We start from the raw sequence: 20,012 nt of genomic DNA on the forward strand, positions 1-20,012 counted from the left end.
AGAATATCCAATGGAATAAAGACAGTCTCTTCAGCAAGTGGTGCTGGGAAAACTGGACAGTGACATGCAGAAGAATGAACCTGGACCACTTTCTTACACCATATACAAAAATAAGCTCAAAATGGATCAAAGACCTAAATGTAAGACAGGAAGCCATCAAAATCCTTGAGGAGAAAGCAGGCAACAACCTCTTTGACCTTGGCTGCAGCAACTTCTTACTCAACACGTCTCCAGAGGCAAGGGAAACAAAAGCAAAAATGAACTATTGGGACTTCATCAAAATCAAAAGCTTCTGCACAGCGAAGGAAACAATCAGCAAAACTAAAAGGCAACTGACAGAATGGGAGAAGTTATTTGCAAATGACATATCAGATAAAGGGGTAGTATCCAAAATCTAGAAAGAACTTCTCAAACTCAACACCCCAAAATCAAATAATCCAGTGAAGAAATGGGCAAAAGGCATGAATAGACACCTCTCCAAAGAAGACATCCAGGTGGCCAACCGACACATGAAAAAATGCTCAACGTCACTCATCATCAGGGAAATGCAACTCAAAGCCACAATGAGAAACCACCTTACACCTGTCAGAATGGCTAACATGAACAACTCAGGCAACAACAGATGTTGGCGAGGCTGCGGAGAAAGAGGATCTCTTTTGCATTATTGGTGGGAATGCAAGCTGGTGCAGCCACTCTGGAAAACACTATGGAGGTTCCTCAAAATTCTAAAAATAGAACTACCCTACGACCCAGCAATTGCACTACTAGGCATTTATCCACGGGATATAGGTGTGCTGTTTTGAAGGGACACATGCACCCCCATGTTTATAGCAGCACTATCAACAATAGCCAAAGTATGGAAAGAGCCCAAATGTCCATCGATGGATGAATGGATAAAGACGATGTGGTATATATATATACAATGGATTTCTACTTGGCAATCAAAAAGAATGAAATCTTGCCATTTGCAACTATGTGGATGGAACTGGAGGGAATTATGCTAAGTGAAATTAGTCAGAGAAAGACAAAAATCATATGACTTCACTCATCTGAGGACTTTAAGAGAGAAACAAATGAACATAAGGGAAGGGAAACAAAAATAATATAAAAACAGGGAAAGGGACAAAACAGAAGAGACTCTTAAATTTAGAAAACAAACAGAGGGTTGCTGGAGGGATTGTGGGAGTGGGGGATGAGCTAAATAGGTAAGGGGCATTAAGGAATTTACTTCTGAAATCATTGTTTCACTATATGCTAGCTAAGTTGGATATAAATTTTAAAAAATAAAAAAGAAAATTAAAAAAAAACAACAAAAAAGAAGCCGGGACAGGAGCCCAGAGAGCATGAAGGGACAGAGGTTTCCTCTTCCCCAAGCTTGTCCCCTTCCCCTGCTTCTCCTCCAGTCCCCAGGTAGCCCCACCACTGGCAAACCCCACAGGCATCCGCAAACAAGTCTCACTTCCCTGCACCCAGAACCCTTGCTGTGCCCCCCAACCCCACAAAGTTGGGGAGCTCCTTCATCCAGTTGGGCAGAGGCAGTGGCACAAAGGCACAAAGCACTTCCTCTGAGAGGCCCCCTGGGAGTCCTGCGGCCTGGAGCCACACTGCTCTGGAGTCAGTCTTAAATATTTGCTAAGGGGATCATAAATGTCACCTCACTGCAGACCCAGCTGCCAGTGTCTCCAAAATGCATGGAAAGCTGATGAGATGATTCCAATGGAACTGGAAACTTCATTTTCCACTAACTTAGATATTTCTGGGGAGGAATCCAGAACTCAGATTTATCTGAGAACTCAGTCGTGTATCCACGTCCCAATCATTTGTGAGTGTGTAGAATTTAGGTTGGAATGATACACGAGGGGGAGAAAAGAGATTTTCTGACTCTGCCAGTGGTTAAGCTCTCAATTACTTAGGGATTTTTTCACCTGTACACATCGAAAATGGAAGAAATTCTCTTCTATCTGGATAATTTTCTTATGTGTTCCAGGCTGCACAAAGGGTGGAAATCACTAATCTTGTAAAGGCTTTTGCAACACTGAATTCTTAAGACTCTGTTCTTACATAATGTACTTTTTTTTTTTTTTTTGCTTGTTTTTTTAATGTAAGTTTTTTGTTTGTTTTTATGTGGCAACCAGAGGTTACACAAAGCAGGGCAAATAGATTTCATCTTGCATATCAAGTCCTATTAATTGGTAGTAGCAGCCTGAGTGCTGTGCTAACAAACATTCAGAGGCCACATCTGGGTCCTGCAGGAAAGAGTGGATTAGCAATGTCTGCCTTGGTTATGGAAGCTGGGGATGGTGGCTCTCATGCCATGTATTTGATATCCCTGAGTTACATCAAGGGGCACCTTTCAGACTTCTACACCCAGGGATAAGTTCCTAGGATTCTGGAAAATGACCATTAACAGGTTTAGAAGATGAGATTCATGATCAATGGTTACTGCCAAAGAATTGATGTAGCTGCTTCAGAGACAAGTGTGTTATTTATGACTGATGTCTCCTACTAACTTCCTGTGAATAGCAGAAAGTAGGTGTCCACTTTCTCTATTGTGCTTTGGGTCCCACCCTCCCAGTGGTCTCCTGGCCCTACCTTCTCAGGATCGGTTCTCCACAAGGGTGATGGACTGAACATTCTGTCTCAATCCCTGATTGTGTCTGCCCCTGTCCCATCAACAACAGGACAGTTACTTGCCTCCGCGTGAGGGTCATCCTGATCTGGTCCATGCTTCTCTCTCCATCTCCATCTCTTGTTCCTCTTTTCCTTGGCACTTTGTGTCACAGCCAAGCTGAGTTCCTTGTTCCTCCTGACCTTTTTCACTTGGGGCTCCTTCTGTGTGGGGTGCCCTGCTCCTTTCACATCACCCCTCTTAGTTCTCCAGTGACCTTCCTTGATGCCTTTCCTGTCCCTTTAGACTGGTTTCAAGGGCCCCTGGAACTCACTATGTGCTCACTTTGACCCTATATTGTGATCAGAGGTTTGTCTATCTCCCCTACTAAAACCTGAAGCTCTAGCAGGCAAGAACTGCATCTATTTTCTGTATCCAAACCCCTAGGGCAATGGATGGCCCACAGGAGTGCTTCAGACATGTTTTTTAGATGAGTGGATGAAGGGGGACTGGGTAGTTTTCCCAAATTCATGAAATTAATGGTGATTCACCAGGGATTATCACCTGTGATCATTAGGTTGACACTATCCACATTTCCCCACAGTATTTTCACTGTTGTACCAAACTACCTGCCCTCTTGGCTCCAAATGCTGCTTTTCTCAATAACAGTTATTGCAAGAATTCCAAGTGCCAATTATGAACTGTGTAAAAATCTGGAGATTCAAAGTCACTGCATCTTAAATCTAGAAGAGGCCTTTTGGGCCATCTATTCAGCTGAGGTCTAGAAGACAGAACTTTATGCCTCATCCATGCCTTCCTCTTTCCCTTGCTCTATACTGGAAAAAGGAGTTGTTCTTAGCAAATTTAATGGCATCTGTGAGAACTGTATGACCAACTTTTTATGGTCTGTATTATGACAGATAATTAACTTTGATTTATACAAAGGTGAAGAGAGTAAATATTTTGGCTCAAATGGTGCAGCTGTATGCAGCTCTAATTCCCAGATCCCTTGACCAAAATTTACCGTTTTTTTCTTTTCTTGAAAAAAGAAAAAGGGGGAGGGGTAACTGGATCATTTTGGAGAAAAGAAGTGAAATGTTTCACCTTATGTAGCTGTGTTTTCATCTCATAGTAGGCAATCACAGGGATGGATGCTCGGTAGTAGGTTTCAAGGCGCTTGGCAATGGTGGTGGTGTTGTTTTCTACCAGAGGGCTGCTCTGGTTCCTCTGAAGAAGGCGGTTGGTCATGGTGTCTGCTGAGCAGTCCATACAGATCACCAGGTGCGGGTCTCCAATCTGGGGGGGGGGGGGGAAGCATAACACAGTCAGAAATTCCACTCTGTGATATTCTGGAAAGGCCTGAGACCCCTATTTCTTTCCCTTCTTGGTCTACTGGTTCCTCTCAAGGTCCCAGAAGTACAATGGGGCAGAGCTGGGACTGGACTTCATGGCTCCTCTTTTCCAGGTCAGTGGCTTTCCACATGCTGCCTCTGAGCTGTCTCTTGCCTTCAGCTTTTGTCACTTCATAGAATATAGGGATCATATAGAATGCTACCCAATGCAGTTGTAATCTGTCCTCCACACTAAGGGGAGTTTCCTTTGGGAAGCCTTCCCTGACCTACTGAGGCAGAGCTAATCACTTCCTCCTTTGTACCCCATTCTATCTTACACAACCACCAGGAGCATGGTGTGACTGTGTCTGTTTTATGTGAAGTCAGTAGAACATAATGGTTGAATACACAAAGGTTGGAGTCAGGTTGTTTAGGGTCAAATCCTGGTGTGGTGACTTGTCTCTAAGGTGGTCTTCACCAATTCCTTCTCTTGATGTACTTTGAGCTCTTCCCTCACAGAGACATAGAGCCCATAACTCCACTTCCTGACTCTGGCCTGACCTGTAACAATTTGGACCAACAGAATACAAAGGAAATGATACCATATGCTTTTAGAAGCAAGATCCTAAGAAATCTTGCAGTTCTTGCCTGGTTGACTTTCATCTAAGATGTCCAACTATTCTGATTGCTAAGCCACGAGGAAGCCCAAGCTAGCCACGTGGAGAGGCCTTGTGAACAGAGATACCCAGCCAACTCTAGACTGTTTTAGACATCCCAGCCCTGGCTGTAGGTATATATACCGGCCTTAGCCATTATCTGACTGTATAAAGTCAACTGTGTGAAGGGCTTCAAATGAGAACCAGCCAGCCAAGCCCATCGAACCCCAGAACACTCTTAGAGAAGATAACAGATTGAATTTTAAGCTACTTGACTTCATCATTAACCGGAAGTATCACTCAACTTCTCCGCACCCTACTTTTGTCATTTGTGCAATGAGGATGATCACAGAATTGCTGTGAGGGTTAAATAAAATAAAATAAAATAAAATAAAATAAAATAAAATAATGTAAGTGTGTTGCTTGGCATATGGTACTCCATAAGTATTAGCTATGATGTTTATTTCTCCTATGAGGCTACAGTCTCTTTGTGCAGGGTTAGCAGGTGCTTGGCTCCTGGTCATAAGTCTTGCATATAGTAGGGAGGTGATGAAGAAATGTTTTAGTGAGTCAATGATAATGATATGATCAGCAGCACCAATCTCCCAATCTTCCTATCCTTCTCTTAAATGTTCTTTGGCTCCTGATGTCTTCATGTCTATGTTGCCTCCACTACCAACCCTAACCTTGGATCAAAAGAAACTTGCTCCCTCTCCTGATCTTGCAGGGTCGGGTTGTGAGTAAACAAAGGTTTGCCACTTCCCCTGTGGGAAGTGCCTGGGATGGATGGGAACAAAGGGTTGGGGAGGACTTTTAGGCAACATGGAATGGTAAGTTGCTAGTAAGTGGCAGACATTTATCTACCCCCTCTATAGGATGTCCTTTAAAATACAAGGAAAAAATTCTCCAAAGTCTAGAAGAGTGAAATAAACCTGCGGAATTATGTTCATGCAACTTTTCTGCCTGTATTAATTGGAAAATAAAAATGAGCATTTGAGCAACGTTGAAAGGCTGGGTTTGGAAGAAAATGACCTGTATCTACCAGCAGAGGGCGAGCTTGAGGAGGCAGCCTAGGGTTCAGTTAGAGCTTGGCTCCCTGGAGCAATTTCTGGTTGGGTCTGTGTGAGAAGAGGTGATTTTTCTAATTGTGGGCATTTTCAGGTCAGTCTTGATGACAGAAAAGACAATTTAGGAACCCATTCAGGTACAAACAGAGACAATGTGTATCTGAGCAGGAGCTGGCAGTAATTGATCCTCTGGACCCAAATCAGTGCAGAACTGAGAGGTAGTTTTGTCTTCCATATGGATTCTCAAGAGTGTGGTTCATAGACCAGCAGCACAGGCACCATTTGGGAGCATGTTAGAAAGGCAGTTGCAGGTACAATCCCTGACCAACTGAATCAGTCTTGCATTTTAAGAAAATCACCAGGCAATTCTTCACAAAATAATAGTTTGGGAAGCTACTCTCCCAAGCCATTTTCTCGTGCCAAGACAATAGGGTTTGACCTAACCTTTCTTCTCTGTTCCCGTCCTATATTGAAACAAAATTTTTTTTAATGTTTTATTTATTTTTGAGAAAGAGAGAGAGAGAGAGAGAGAGAGAGACAGAGACAGAGCACCAGTGGGGGAGGAGCAGAGAGGGAAAGAGACAGAATCTGAAGCAGGCTACAGGCTCCAAGCTGTCAGCACAGAGCCTATGCAGGGCTTGATCCCACAAAATGTAAGATCATGACCTGAGCTGAAGTCAGACGCTTAACTGACTGAGCCACCCAGGTGCCCCTCTGCTCCCATCCTGCATAAAATACTATTGAGCAAGCCATCCCATTTGGAAGTGGCCTGTACCACTAATGTTTATAGTATGTAAAATTTTATGAAATGTTTGCATGAAATACCATTTAATTATTTTTCAAAACACTTTGATATATCTGTCTATATCTTTAGACAGTCCTCTGGAGTAGCTTTCTGTGTCCCAGCTCTGCCCCCTTTTTCATTAGACTGTGGGTAACCTTTAACACCACATGAATGGAAGAGTGCTATCCCCTTGTCTGAGTGAATCACAGAGCCCTGGGGACAACTCTCTGCCCCCAACATCACCCTGATGGTATCCCTGGAATTCTGCCACAGCAGCATCGGGTTCCTTATAGCCTTTGTATTCCGGAGATCCCCATTAGAGCACAAGTGTCTTGTAAGGGCAGCTGGCATACAGCAGGCAAGCAACATGTCAGTAGCAAAGGCCTTTAGGTACAGCCATCCCTTAAGCCCTCTGACAGGAGGTATTATCTCTCCTCTAAGTAAGAGGAAATGGAGGTTAACTTGCCCAAGGCCACGGAGGACTAATTAATGACAGTCCTTAGCCAGCTGTGTGTGTGGCTCCAAAGCCTGGTGACTTCACCTTAGAGGACTTCACCTTCAGAATGGGGCTGAGGCCAGATGCCTGGTGGGCCAAATGGGGCCAGGAGAGGGGGGCCAGACAGTGGGAAAGGAAGTGGGTGGTGTCTGAGGCCATTTTATGTTGCAGAAGCTGGCTCTGGCTGCCTCTTGGGTTCTAGCTGGGATGAGCCCTCATCCCAGCAGAGAGCAGCCACCTGTATGAGCATGTCAGCTGCAGTTGACTTGTGAGAATGACTTTGCCTTAGTAATTCCAGCGGGTGCAGTGGGAGGAGGAGTTTACCCTGAGCTCCTGTGATCCTCACTTTGGTTTTCTTCTGATTAAGTCAGGACACTGGTTAGGCCATATTTACCAGTGGGCAGGGGCATGCCACCCAGAAACTCTCTTTTGTTGAGAATAATAGCCATCTTGTTCTCTCCAGGTGCCTCATTTTCCTCGTTTTAAAATGAGGACAATACTTTCTACCTTAATAGGACGATTGCCAGGATGAAATGAGTTAATAGATATCAAGTGCCTGGCACATTTTAAGCACTACATAAATGGGAGCCTGGCAATATATTCATCCCTTTGAACTGTAAAAATCCCTGTTGGTCAGATTTGGGTTTAGAAGGAGTCAGAAGTTCCACCCATACTTTTAGCCTAAGTCACATGCACCAGCATATTTATGGTTTCACTGCACTGGGAGGTAAGGGCCCCTGGTTAACAATAAAGTGGCATGACTATTTCTCATTTGCTCTCACCCCAGAGGTATATACCCTTAGGGAACCTCACTATAGTAGGGGTAGGGGGTTAATCCAGCATTCTTGAATAATAATAACAATAATAATAATAAACCACCCTGCTGCCACCGTAACTTCTGCCCCCATAGTGCCATTACACAGCTCAAAGTTCTACAATGAACTAGAAGTCAGGTGAAGAGGGCAGAAAATTTCAAGTGGAGAATCCCAAGGTATTCCCCAAGGCTTTATCACAATTCCAAGCAATTAGAACACACCAACTAGAAAGTCCGTTGGCCAGATTCATAAGATTTTTTTTTTTTTTTTTTTTGGCTAAGAGCTCATCCTGAAAATTAGAATACATTTGTAAACAGGATCACTTATTCTGTAGATGGAAGAGTTACAAGGTAGTTAAGAGTAGTCAGGTAGAGGGATAAAGTAATGTCATCATTCACACACCCAGGAATACTATGTGCATACTCAAGGTAAGGGCACCATTTCAGCTAAGAGGCTTCTGGGAGGGAAAAGCCAAGAGCAAGCGCATGCATTTACTTCTGTTAGTATCTGTTTATTTTGGCTGTTGAGCAAAAGGTTGGGTTAACACAAGAAAGTATTTCAATTTCACACTAGAGAGCCAGGCTAAGCACACACCCCCTCCTTGAGATGATAATAACCCTCTAAAGTGGAAACAATAATATCTACTGAATGGGATTATAAAGATTAATAAAATGACATATGTAAAGCATGTAGTTCAATTCCTGGCATATTTTAAGTGCTCAAAAAATAATAGCTATTACTCTGTTAGTTATGTATTCCGTATGGTATTATCTGTATAAAAATGGGTAGAACAGAGACTTGAAGAATACACATCACGATGTTAACAGGAGTTATCTCTGGGTGATTAGTTATTCTTTGTTTTCTAGTTTTCTGTAGTGTCTCATATCTATATGATTTTTATTTCTACAGTCAGAAAAAAACCCCTAATTTTGGAAAAGACTGTAACAATTTATTGAGTACCATATGTAGGCTTATAAATATGTCAGGCACTTTTCAAGGATCCCATCCAATCTTTCTGAGAGACACTGCAGTAGCCATTTTCAATTTACATTTTATAGAAGAAGAAATTGAGATACGTAAAGTTAAATGAGTCGCCAGTGGGTTGTACAGCAGGCTCTTAATACAGGCCTGTTAACAGTAGTCACTATGACCAGGGGTTATCAGCTGGAGTGTGGGATAGAGATGGTGGTCGGAAACCCCAACCCCTTCCTCATATTCCTTCTGCCCCTGTCTCACTCACACACACACACACACACACACACACACACACCCCTACACACATGCGCTTTCACACATACACATATACATACACTGACACCCTTCCCTTCTCCCAATATACCATATTGGACACTGAAGGCACAGATAATTAATTCAATGGGGGCAAAGCCAGTGTTGGGAACAGAAGATAGGACGGTAATAGAGAAATACACAGACATACCCTTAAGCTGTGGATACTAGTTTGTGTTTGGTCTTTGGTAATGTCAGGTACAGGAGTTAAATCCTTAAAGGACTCAGAAGAGTATCTCAGAAGACTCAGAAGACTATAGGTATGTAAGAGCATCAGCCTAACTAACTAACTAACTGGCTTTTCAGCAACAGATGGCCCGTGCTTCAGGCACATCAGTCTCTGTGACACAGAAAGGCTGGTTAAAACCAGCCAATCCCAGGCCCGAATGGCTTCAAACAGTTGTAGGCCTGATTAGTGCACAAGAAACACTCCCTGTGCTTTCAACCTGGCTGATTGCTCTGAATCTCTGGAGAAAATCAGGTGTCTGTATTTGTCTTTGCCAAATTTCAAATTAATTACTTGTCTGTAATTTGGAGGGGACTCAACAAATGACGGGGTCCCTACAGGGCATAAATGAATTAAGAGCAGCTCATTCTGTATATTTGTATCATCTCTGTTATTCTGGTTAGGTTTAAAGCAAGTACTTGCTTTGGAAGGTTGCATGTGTTCCCTTGCACATAAGCCTAAGTAAGGGACGGTAGAATCTTCTAAATTCACTGTACCCAGAGAGAAATCAATACCATGCTTGATCTTTAAAAACTCTCCCCAGTACTATGTAGAAGATTATTTATGTAGATCTCACCGCAGGCCACCAGTTCATTAATTAAATGGGGCACCCGTGTATTTTGTGAAATGGAATCATGAATTTAGCATTGGTTAAACCTGCCCAGTTGCCATGCTAACAATTCTTTTTCACTCCTGAGTTCTTGTGGGGTTCCTGCTCTGCAAATTCTAACACTGTCTGAATGGGGCCCAAAGTGGGAGGGGCCTTCTGCTTTACTTTAGGGTAAATCATATGGGTATTTGAACTCATACACACTAAAGGCCAGGGACAGACCACTGGCCATGTAAAGCCTTCACCCTGCACTACCTGCATTACAGGCAAAGGAGAAAGGTGTGACGGAGTAGAGATTTACAGATTTGTGTGAGGTGTGATCAAAAAATGAGTCACCCTAATGTAGACAATATTTTATAGCCTTTTATAGCTTAGAAAACATATTAATGCATGTTTTGTCATTCAGTGCTCACAAAACCCTCAAATTAGGGTTTGGCAGGTGTATTGTCATCAGAAGTTGTCTTACTTGCCCAGGGTCACACCAATAAATGGCAGAGGCAAAATCCAGCTTTTCAGACTCTGGACCCCATGAGTGACGTGCTTCAAAGAGGCTCCACGTGAATGCCACTGCTCAAAACAGTTTGGAGTACCACAGGCCTAAAATCAGGGATCTGCCTTCAGACCCAGTTATAAAAATCCCCGAGGGAGAATTAGGATTATAATTTTGCTGTTGTTTGCACACAGTAGTTGACAAAACAAAACAAAAAAAAGATGCTTATCTTTACCACACATCTTACTTATCACGCTGGGCCATTTGGGTGTTTCAAAAGAACAACTTTACAAAGTAGATTTTTAAAAGCCATTCTTCCTCCAGTACTTTCAAGCTAGTGCATAACCTGCCTTGACTCTCTTGGAGACCCTCCCAGGGCTCTTTGGACCTTAATTTAAGTTCACAGGCAAGGGAAGTGTGAAATCACCTAGAAGGGTGCTGTGGCCTTGAAGCCTGAACTTCAGTAGGCACTGTGGACCCCGCAGGGGTTATGGCGTGTCTCCCATCGTGTTTTAACGGTGTGTTTCCACAACTGCCAATCCCCGACAGGCAGGCAGTTTCTCAAGATCCTGACTACAACAACTTCTCTGTGTCCTCTCTCAATCCTCTAGCCTTGAAAAGGTCCTGATTCTAAAGTGGTGTAGAAAAAATTTCCCCATTCCTGGGAACAGCATGGAAGTTTTTTGTGTGTCTTGCATCCATGAGATACAGCCAGACCAACACTAAACCATCCTACACGCCTAGAAAACTGACTGGAGGATTAGCACAACAATCTGCACAACCTGAACCACAAAATTCAGCAGGTACATGGTGTGGAGAACTGAACTTGGGGAGCGATAAGCTGCGAAAGATAGGGAACCACTTTTGCGGGCGGAGAGAGGAGGGAGACTAGAGTGGGGCGGAGAATACAGGAAAAGCACCCCTCCCCAAAAGCAGCTGGAGAGAAAGTGGAAAATTGGAAACAGCCGCAGGGACTAAACTAAAAAGGGAGAAAGGAGAGGGTTTAAATTCCAGTAAGACTGTAAACAAGGGGAGTGCAAAGCTGCAACTCTGCAGCTCGATACCTGGCGATGCTCTGGTGGGAAGGGCAAATCCCCAGGAACAGAGTGGGATCCGGGAGGTTCTCGGGCCACACGGGGAAAAGTGGTTCCACTGCTGGAAGGTCATTTGGTAGAGACTGTTTTTTTTTTTTTTAATTTTTTTTTTTCAACGTTTTTTATTTATTTTTGGGACAGAGAGAGACAGAGCATGAACGGGGGAGGGGCAGAGAGAGAGGGAGACACAGAATCGGAAACAGGCTCCAGGCTCCGAGCCATCAGCCCAGAGCCTGACGCGGGGCTCGAACTCACGGACCGCAAGATCGTGACCTGGCTGAAGTCGGACGCTTAACCGACTGCGCCACCCAGGCGCCCTTTTTTTTTTTTTTTTTTTTTTTTTTTAAATTTTTTTTTTTTCAACGTTTTTTATTTATTTTTGGGACAGAGAGAGACAGAGCATGAACGGGGGAGGGGCAGAGAGAGAGGGAGACACAGAATCGGAAACAGGCTCCAGGCTCCGAGCCATCAGCCCAGCATTTGGTACAGACTGTTGAAGCCACCTGGTCCCAGCAGACCCCGGAAGGCAGCCACATTCACTGGTGCTGGGGCAAGGTCGTTAAGGGTGAAGCCTGATGCCAGATGTGTATTGCAATTTTCCATTATCCCTGAAATGCTGATGCTACACTATCTTGCGAACTTTTTCTGGCACCTGGCCACAGTCTCGGGGCACTGGCAGCAGCAGGGTCCAGCAAGCATTCCCGGGTGCAGCTGATATTCAGCCATTGCTCATTCAGCCATTGCTCAGTGAGACCCTCCTGCAGAGGGGCAGGACGGGTCAAAGCCGCAGTCCTTCCGAAGTTACGGGGCCGGGGAAAACAGCCACATTTGAGACGAAACTCAGGAGAGAGGTACTGCCTGGGGCCTGGTCACAGAGAGTGAAAAAGCGGGGAGTGCACGATTGCTGATCTGGGAGAACACACTGGGTAGCTGGTGGGCGCCATTTTCACCGCTCCCGCGCATGCGCATACGCACCTACGAGCCTCGGAACAATCCACCCCAGTACGCTAGCAGCGCCATCTAGTGGAGAGCGGAGCTGTTACCCTGAGTCCTGCCCAACTGGGCCAACTTCGCTCTTCAAGTGCACAAGTCTCACTGCCTGCTTAGCTTTTGGACTATAAAGCACTACATAGACTGACTTCTAGGGGAAAACAAACTAATTTCACTCCTATTTCAATCTGTTAGCAGGTTCATCTATTCAATTTTATTTCTTTTTTTTTTCTTTTTCTTTTTCTCTTTTTTACTTTTTCTTGAATACAAAAAAAATTCATTTTTCTTTTCAATTTTTATTAAAAATATTAACTTTTATTACTATATTTTTTAGTTTTGTGTAATTTTTTTCAAATTGTATTTTACTTCCATCGTTTTATTTTAGTCTTCTTCAGTGTATTCACCTTTTCAAATTTTTAAACAATTTCCTTTTTTTCTTTCTTTTCCTTTTTTCTCTTTTTCGTTTTTCTTTTTCTTGAATGCAGAAAAACTTCATTTTTACTTTCATTTTCTATTAAAAATATTTTTCTTTAATTTTTATTACTATATTTTTGCTTTTATGTAAATTTTTTCAAATTCTACTTTACTTCCATCATCTTATTTTAGTCTACTACAGTGTATTCACTTTTTCAAATTTTCAAACAATTTCTTTTTTTCTTTTTATCTTTTTCGTTTCCTTTTTTCTTAAATACAGAAAAGGAAAAATTCATACTTATTTTTAATTTTTATTAAAAATATTTTCTTTTGGGGCGCCTGGGTGGCGCAGTCGGTTAAGCGTCCAACTTCAGCCAGGTCACGATCTCGCGGTCCGTGAGTTCGAGCCCCGCGTCAGGCTCTGGGCTGATGGCTCGGAGCCTGGAGCCTGTTTCCGATTCTGTGTCTCCCTCTCTCTCTGCCCCTCCCCCGTTCATGCTCTGTCTCTCTCTGTCCCAAAAATAAATAAAAAACGTTGAAAAAAAAATTAAAAAAAAAAAATATTTTCTTTAATTTTTATCTACTATATTCTTTAGTTTTGTGTATATTTTCTTAAATTCTATTTTACCTCCATACATCTCATTTTAGTCTACTTCAGTGTATTCATTTTTTCAAATTCTCAAACGATTCCCTTTTTTTTCTCTCCCCCCTCCCCTTTTTTTGTTTGTTTGTTTCTCTAATCTGTCAAACCACTTTCAACACCCAGACCAAAACACACCTAGGATCTAGCATCATCTATTTGATTTGTGTGTGTGTGTGTGTTTTTAAATTTTAATTTTAACATTTTTTAATTTTAATTTTTTTAATTTCAATTTTTCTTCCTCATTAATTCCTTTTCTCCCTTCAAAATGACAAAACGAAGGAATTCACCCCAAAGGAAAGAGCACAAAGAAACGACAGCCAGGGATTCAACCAACACAGATACAAGCAAGATGTCTGAACTAGAATTTAGAATCACGACAATAAGAATACTAGCTGGAATTGAAAATAGATTAGAATCCCTTTCTGCAGAGATAAAAGAAGTAAAAAATAGCCAGAATGAAGTTAAAAATGCTATAACTGAGCTGCAAACATGGATGGATGCAGTGGCGGCAAGGATGGATGAGGCAGAACAGAGAATCAGCGATATAGAGGACAAACTTATAGAGAATAACGAAGCAGAAAAAAAGAGGGAGATTAAGGCAAAAGAGCACCATTTAAGAATTAGAGAAATCAGTGACTCATTAAAAAGGAATCATAAGGATCCTAGAAGAGGAAGAGAGAGAAATAGGGGTAGAAGGGTTGTGTGAGCAAATCATAGCAGAAAACTTTCCTAACCTGGGGAAAGACACAGACATCAAAATCCAGGAAGCACAGAGGACCCCCATTAGATTCAACAAAAACTGACCATCAACAAGGCATATCATAGTCAAATTCACAAAATACTCAGGCAAGGAGAGAATCATGGAAGCAGCGAAGGAGAAAAGTCCCTAACCTACAAAGGAAGACAGATCAGGTTTGTAGCAGAACTATCGACAGAAACTTGGCAGGCCAGGCAGGAGTGGCAGGATATATTCAATGTGCTGAATCAGAAAAATATGCAGCCAAGAATTCTTTCTCCAGCAAGGCTGTCATTCAAAATGGAAGGAGAGATAAAAAGTTTCCCAGACAAACAAAAATTAAAGGAGTTTGTGACCACTAAACCAGCCCTGCAAGAAATTTTAAGGGGGAATTTCTGAGGGGAGAAAAGATGAAAAAAATATATATATATAAATACCAAAAGCAACAAAGATTAGAAAGGACCAGAGAACACCAACAGAAACTCCAACTCTACAAGCAACATAATGGCAATAAATTCATATCTTTCAGTACTCACTCTAAATGTCAGTGGACTCAATGCTCCAATCAAAAGACATAGGGTAACAGAATGGATAAGAAAACAAGATCCATTTATATGCTGTTTACAAGAGACCCACTTTAGACCTAAAGACACCTTTGGATTGAAAATAAGGGGATGGAGAACCATCTATCATGCTAATGGTCAACAAAAGAAAGCCAGAGTAGCCATATTTATATCAGACAATGTAGACTTTAAAATAAAGACTGTATCAAGAGATGCAAAAGGGCATTATATCATAATCAAGGGGTCTATCCACCAAGAAGACCTAACAATTGTAAACATTTATGTGCCAAATGTGCGAGCACCCAAATATATAAATCAATTAATCACAGCCATAAAGAAACTCATCAATAGTAATACCATAATAGTAGGAGACTTCAACACCCCACTCACAGCCATGGACAGATCATCTAATCAAAAAGTCAACAAGGAAACAATGGCTTTGAATGACACACTGGACCAGATGGACTTAACAGATATATTCAGAACATTTCATCCTAAAGCAGCAGAATATACATTCTTCTCCAGTGCACATGGAACGTTCTCCAGAATAGACCATATACAGGGACACAAATCAGCCATAAGTAAGCACAAAAAGATTGAGATAATACCATGCATATTTTCAGACCACAACGCTATGAAACTCGAAATCAACCATGAGAAAAAGTTTGGAAAGATAACAAATACTTGGAGACTGAAGAACATCCTACTAAAGAATGAATGGGCTAACCAAGCAGTTAAAGAGGAAATTAAAAAGTATATGGAAGTCAATGAAAATAATAACACCACAACCCAAAACCTCTGGCACACAGCAAAGGTGGTCATAAGAGGAAAGTATATAGCAATCCAGGCCTTCCTAAAGAAGGAAGAAAGATCTCAGATACACAGCCCAATCTTATGCCTTAAGGAGTTGGGAAAAGAACAACAAATAAAACCTAAAGCCAGCAGAAGACAGGAAATAATAAAGATTAGAGCAGAAATTAATGCTATCAAAACCGAAAAAACAGTAGAACAGATCAATGAAACCAGGAGATGGTTCTTTTTTTTTTTTTTAACGTTTATTTATTTTTGAGACAGAGAGAGACAGAGCATGAACGGGGGAGGGGCAGAGAAAGAGAGAGGGAGACAGAATCGGAGGCAGGCTCCAGGCTCTGAGCCATCAGCCCAGAGCCCGACGCGGGGCTCGAACTCACAGACCGCGAGATTGTGACCTGAGCTGAAGTCGGACGCTTAACCGACTGAGCCACCCAGGTGCCCCAGGAGATGGTTCTTTGAAAGAATTAACAAAATTGATAAACCACTAGCCAGTTTGATCAAAAAGGATAAGGAAAGGACCCAAATAAATAAAATCAAGAATGAAAGACGAGAGATCACAACCAACACAACAGAAATAAAAACAATAATAAGAGAATATTATGAGCAATTATATGCCAGTTAAATGGGTAATCTGGAAGAAATGGACAAATTCCTAGAGACATATACACTACCAAAACCGAAACAGGAAGAAATAGAAAATTTGAACAGACCTATAACCAATAAGGAAATCGAATTAGTAATCAAAACTCTGCCAAAAAACAAGAGTCTAGGGACAGATGGCTTCCCAGGGGAATTCTACCAAACATTTAAGGAAGAGTTAACACCTATTCTCTTAAAGGTGTTCAAAAAAATAGAAATGGAAGGACAACTTCCAAACTATTTCTATGAAGCCAGCCAGCATTACCTTGATTCCAAAACCAGACAGAGACCCCACTAAAAAGGAGAACTACAGACCAATTTCCCTGATGAACATGGATGCAAAAATCCTCAACAAGATATTAGCCAACTGGCTCCAACAATACATTAAAAAAATTATTCACATGACCAGCGGGATTTATACCTAGGACACAGGGCTGGTTCAATATCTGCAAAACAACGTGACTCATCACATCAATAAAAGAAAGGACAAGAACCATATGATCCTCTCAATAGATACAGAGAAAGCATTTGACAAAATACAGTATCCTTTCTTGATAAAAATCCTCAAGAAACTAGGGGTAGAAGGAGGATACCTCGAGATCATAAAAGCCATATATAAATGACCCAACGCTAATATCATCCTCAATGGGGAAAAACTGACAGCGTTCCCCCTAAGGTCAGGAACAAGACAGGGATGTCCACTCTCACCACTGTTATCCAACATAGTATTGGAAGTCTTAGCCTCTGCAATCAGACAACACAAAGAAATAAAAGGCATCCAAATCGGCCAGGAGGAGGTCAAACTTTCACTCTTCGCAGATGACATGATACTCTATATGGAAAACCCACAAGATTCCACCAAAAAACTGCTAGAATTGATCCATGAATTCAGCAAAGTTGCAGGATATAAAATCAACTCACAGAAATCGGTTGCATTCCTATACACCAACAATGAAGCGACAGAAAAAGGAATCAATCCCATTTACAGTTGCGACAAAAACCATAAAATAACTAGGAATAAATCTAACCAAAGAGGTGAAAAATCTATATGCTGAAAACTATAGAAAGCTTATGAAAGAAACTGAAGAAGACATAAAAATGGAAAAAGATTCCATGCTCCTGGATAGGAAGAGCAAATATTGTTAAAATGCCGATACTACCCAAAGCAATCTATATATTCAATGCAATCCCTATCAAAGTAACACCAGCATTCTTCACAGAGTTAGAACAAATAATCCTAAAATTTGTATGGAACCAGACAAGACCCTGAATAGCCAACGCGATCTTGAAAAAGAAAACCAAAGCAGGAGGCATCACAATCCCGGACTTCAAGCTATACTATAAAGCTGTAATCATCAAGACAGTATGGTACTGGCACAAGAACAGACACTCAGATCAATGGAACAGAAAAAAGAACCCAAAAATGGACCCACGAATATGGCCAACTAATCTTTGACAAAGCAGGAAGGAATATCCAATGGAATAAAGACAGTGTCTTCAGCACGTGATGCTGGGAAAACTGGACAGTGACATGCAGAAGAATGAACCTGGACCACTTTCTTACACCATATACAAAAATAAGCTCAAAATGGATCAAAGACCTAAATATAAGACAGGAAGCCATCAAAATCCTTGAGGAGAAAGCAGGCAACAACCTCTTTGACCTTGGCTGCAGCAACTTCTTACTCAACACGTCTCCAGAAGCAAGGGAAACAAAAGCAAAAATGAACTATTGGGACTTCATCAAAATAAAAAGCTTCTGCACAGCGAAGGAAACAATCAGCAAAACTAAAAGGCAACTGACAGAATGGGAGAAGTTATTTGCAAATGACATATCAGATAAAGGGGTAGTATCCAAAATCTAGAAAGAACTTCTCAAACTCAACACCCCAAAATCAAATAATCCAGTGAAGAAATGGGCAAAAGGCATGAATAGACACCTCTCCAAAGAAGACATCCAGGTGGCCAACTGACACATGAAAAAATGCTCAACGTCACTCATCATCAGAGAGCTACACATCAAAACCACAATGAGATACCACCTGACACCTGTCAGAATGGCTAACATGAACAACTCAGGCAACAACAGATGTTGGCGAGGCTGCGGAGAAAGAGGATCTCTTTTGCATTATTGGTGGGAATGCAAGCTGGTGCAGCCACTCTGGAAAACACTATGGAGGTTCCTCAAAATACTAAAAATAGAACTACCCTATGACCCAGCAATTGCACTACTAGGCATTTATCCACGGGATATAGGTGTGCTGTTTTGAAGGGACACATGCACCCCCATGTTTATAGCAGCACTATCAACAATAGCCAAAGTATGGAAAGAGCCCAAATGTCCATCGATGGATGAATGGATAAAGACGATGTGGTATATATATACAATGGATTTCTACTTGGCAATCAAAAAGAATGAAATCTTGCCATTTGCAATTACGTGGATGGAACTGGAGGGTATTATGCTAAGTGAAATTAGTCAGAGAAAGACAAAAATCATATGACTTCACTCATCTGAGGACTTTAAGAGAGAAACAAATGAACATAAGGGAAGGGAAACAAAAATAATATAAAAACAGGGAAAGGGACAAAACAGAAGAGACTCTTAAATATAGAAAACAAACAGAGGGTTGCTGGAGGGATTGTGGGAGTGGGGGATGAGCTAAATAGGTAAGGGGCATTAAGGAATTTACTTCTGAAATCATTGTTTCACTATATGCTAACTAATTTGGATATAAATTTTAAAAAATAAAAAAATAAAATTAAAAAAATAAAAAAAATTGTAAAAAAAAAAAAAAAAATATTCCTGTTTCTTAGTTACTTGGCATATATCCCCAGGAACCTTATACACAGCTTGAACAATGGCTAAAAGACTAGAATAATCAAAAATGTAAAACAATCTACAGAAGACTCCATAGTGTTAAGATGTTAGTACTACCCAAAGTGACCTGCAGATTTAATGCAATCCCTTATCAAAGTCCCAATGGCATTGGCTTTTTTTTTTTTTACAGAAATAGAAATACCCATCCTAAAAATTCATAGGAAATATCAAGGCTTCCTGAATACCCAAAACAATCTTGAAAAAGTACAAAGTTAGAGGTCTCATGGTTCCTGATTTAAAAACTTATTACAAAGTCACAGTAATAGAAACAGTGTGGAAATGGCATAAAGGCAGACATACAGAGTGATGGAATAGAACAGACAGCCTGGAAACAAACTTACATATATGGTCAAGTGATTTTTCACAAGGGTGTCAAGAGCATTCAATCGGGGAAAAACAGTCTTTTCAACAAATGGTGTTGGGAAAACCAGATATCCACATGTAAAAGAATGAGATTGGACCCTTATTTTGTACAAGAATTGGTCAAAATGACCAATTGAGGTGGCTGAGTTGATTGAATGTCTGACTCTTGATGTTGGCTCAGGTCATGATCTCATGGTTTGTGAGATGGGGGCCAGCCCCTTGTCGGGCTCTGTGCTGACAGTGCAGAGCCTGGTTTGGATTCGCTCTCTCCCCCTCTCTCTACACCCCCCTCATTCATGCTTGCTCACACACTCTCTCCCTTTCAAAAGAAATAAGTTTTAAAAATTAAAAAAATGAATGAAAGATCTAAATGTAAGAACTAAAACTATACAACTCTTCAAGAAAACAAAAGAAAAGCTTCATGACATTGATTTGTTCATGGTTTCTTGGACATGACATTGAAACCCAGGGAACAAAAGCAAAAATAGATAAACTGGACTATATAA

The 20,012-nt window shown here is 41.4% G+C and overlaps 1 protein-coding gene across 3 annotated transcripts in view; it reads right to left on the reverse strand.

Annotated features, from left to right (window-relative positions):
- AK5 (adenylate kinase 5) overlaps window positions 1–20,012 on the reverse strand; it is a 264,187-nt gene that overhangs the window by 18,088 nt on the left and 226,087 nt on the right. For all 3 annotated transcript variants that reach the window (XM_058716927.1, XM_058716926.1, XM_058716924.1), the window contains one exon: window positions 3,713–3,904. In XM_058716927.1, coding sequence (XP_058572910.1) covers window positions 3,713–3,904 — 192 coding nt within the window. The remainder of the gene's footprint in view (window positions 1–3,712; window positions 3,905–20,012) is intronic.

Source organism: Neofelis nebulosa, chromosome 2 (genome assembly GCF_028018385.1).
Source record: "Neofelis nebulosa isolate mNeoNeb1 chromosome 2, mNeoNeb1.pri, whole genome shotgun sequence".
In the NCBI taxonomy this organism is placed as follows: Eukaryota; Metazoa; Chordata; class Mammalia; order Carnivora; family Felidae; genus Neofelis; species Neofelis nebulosa.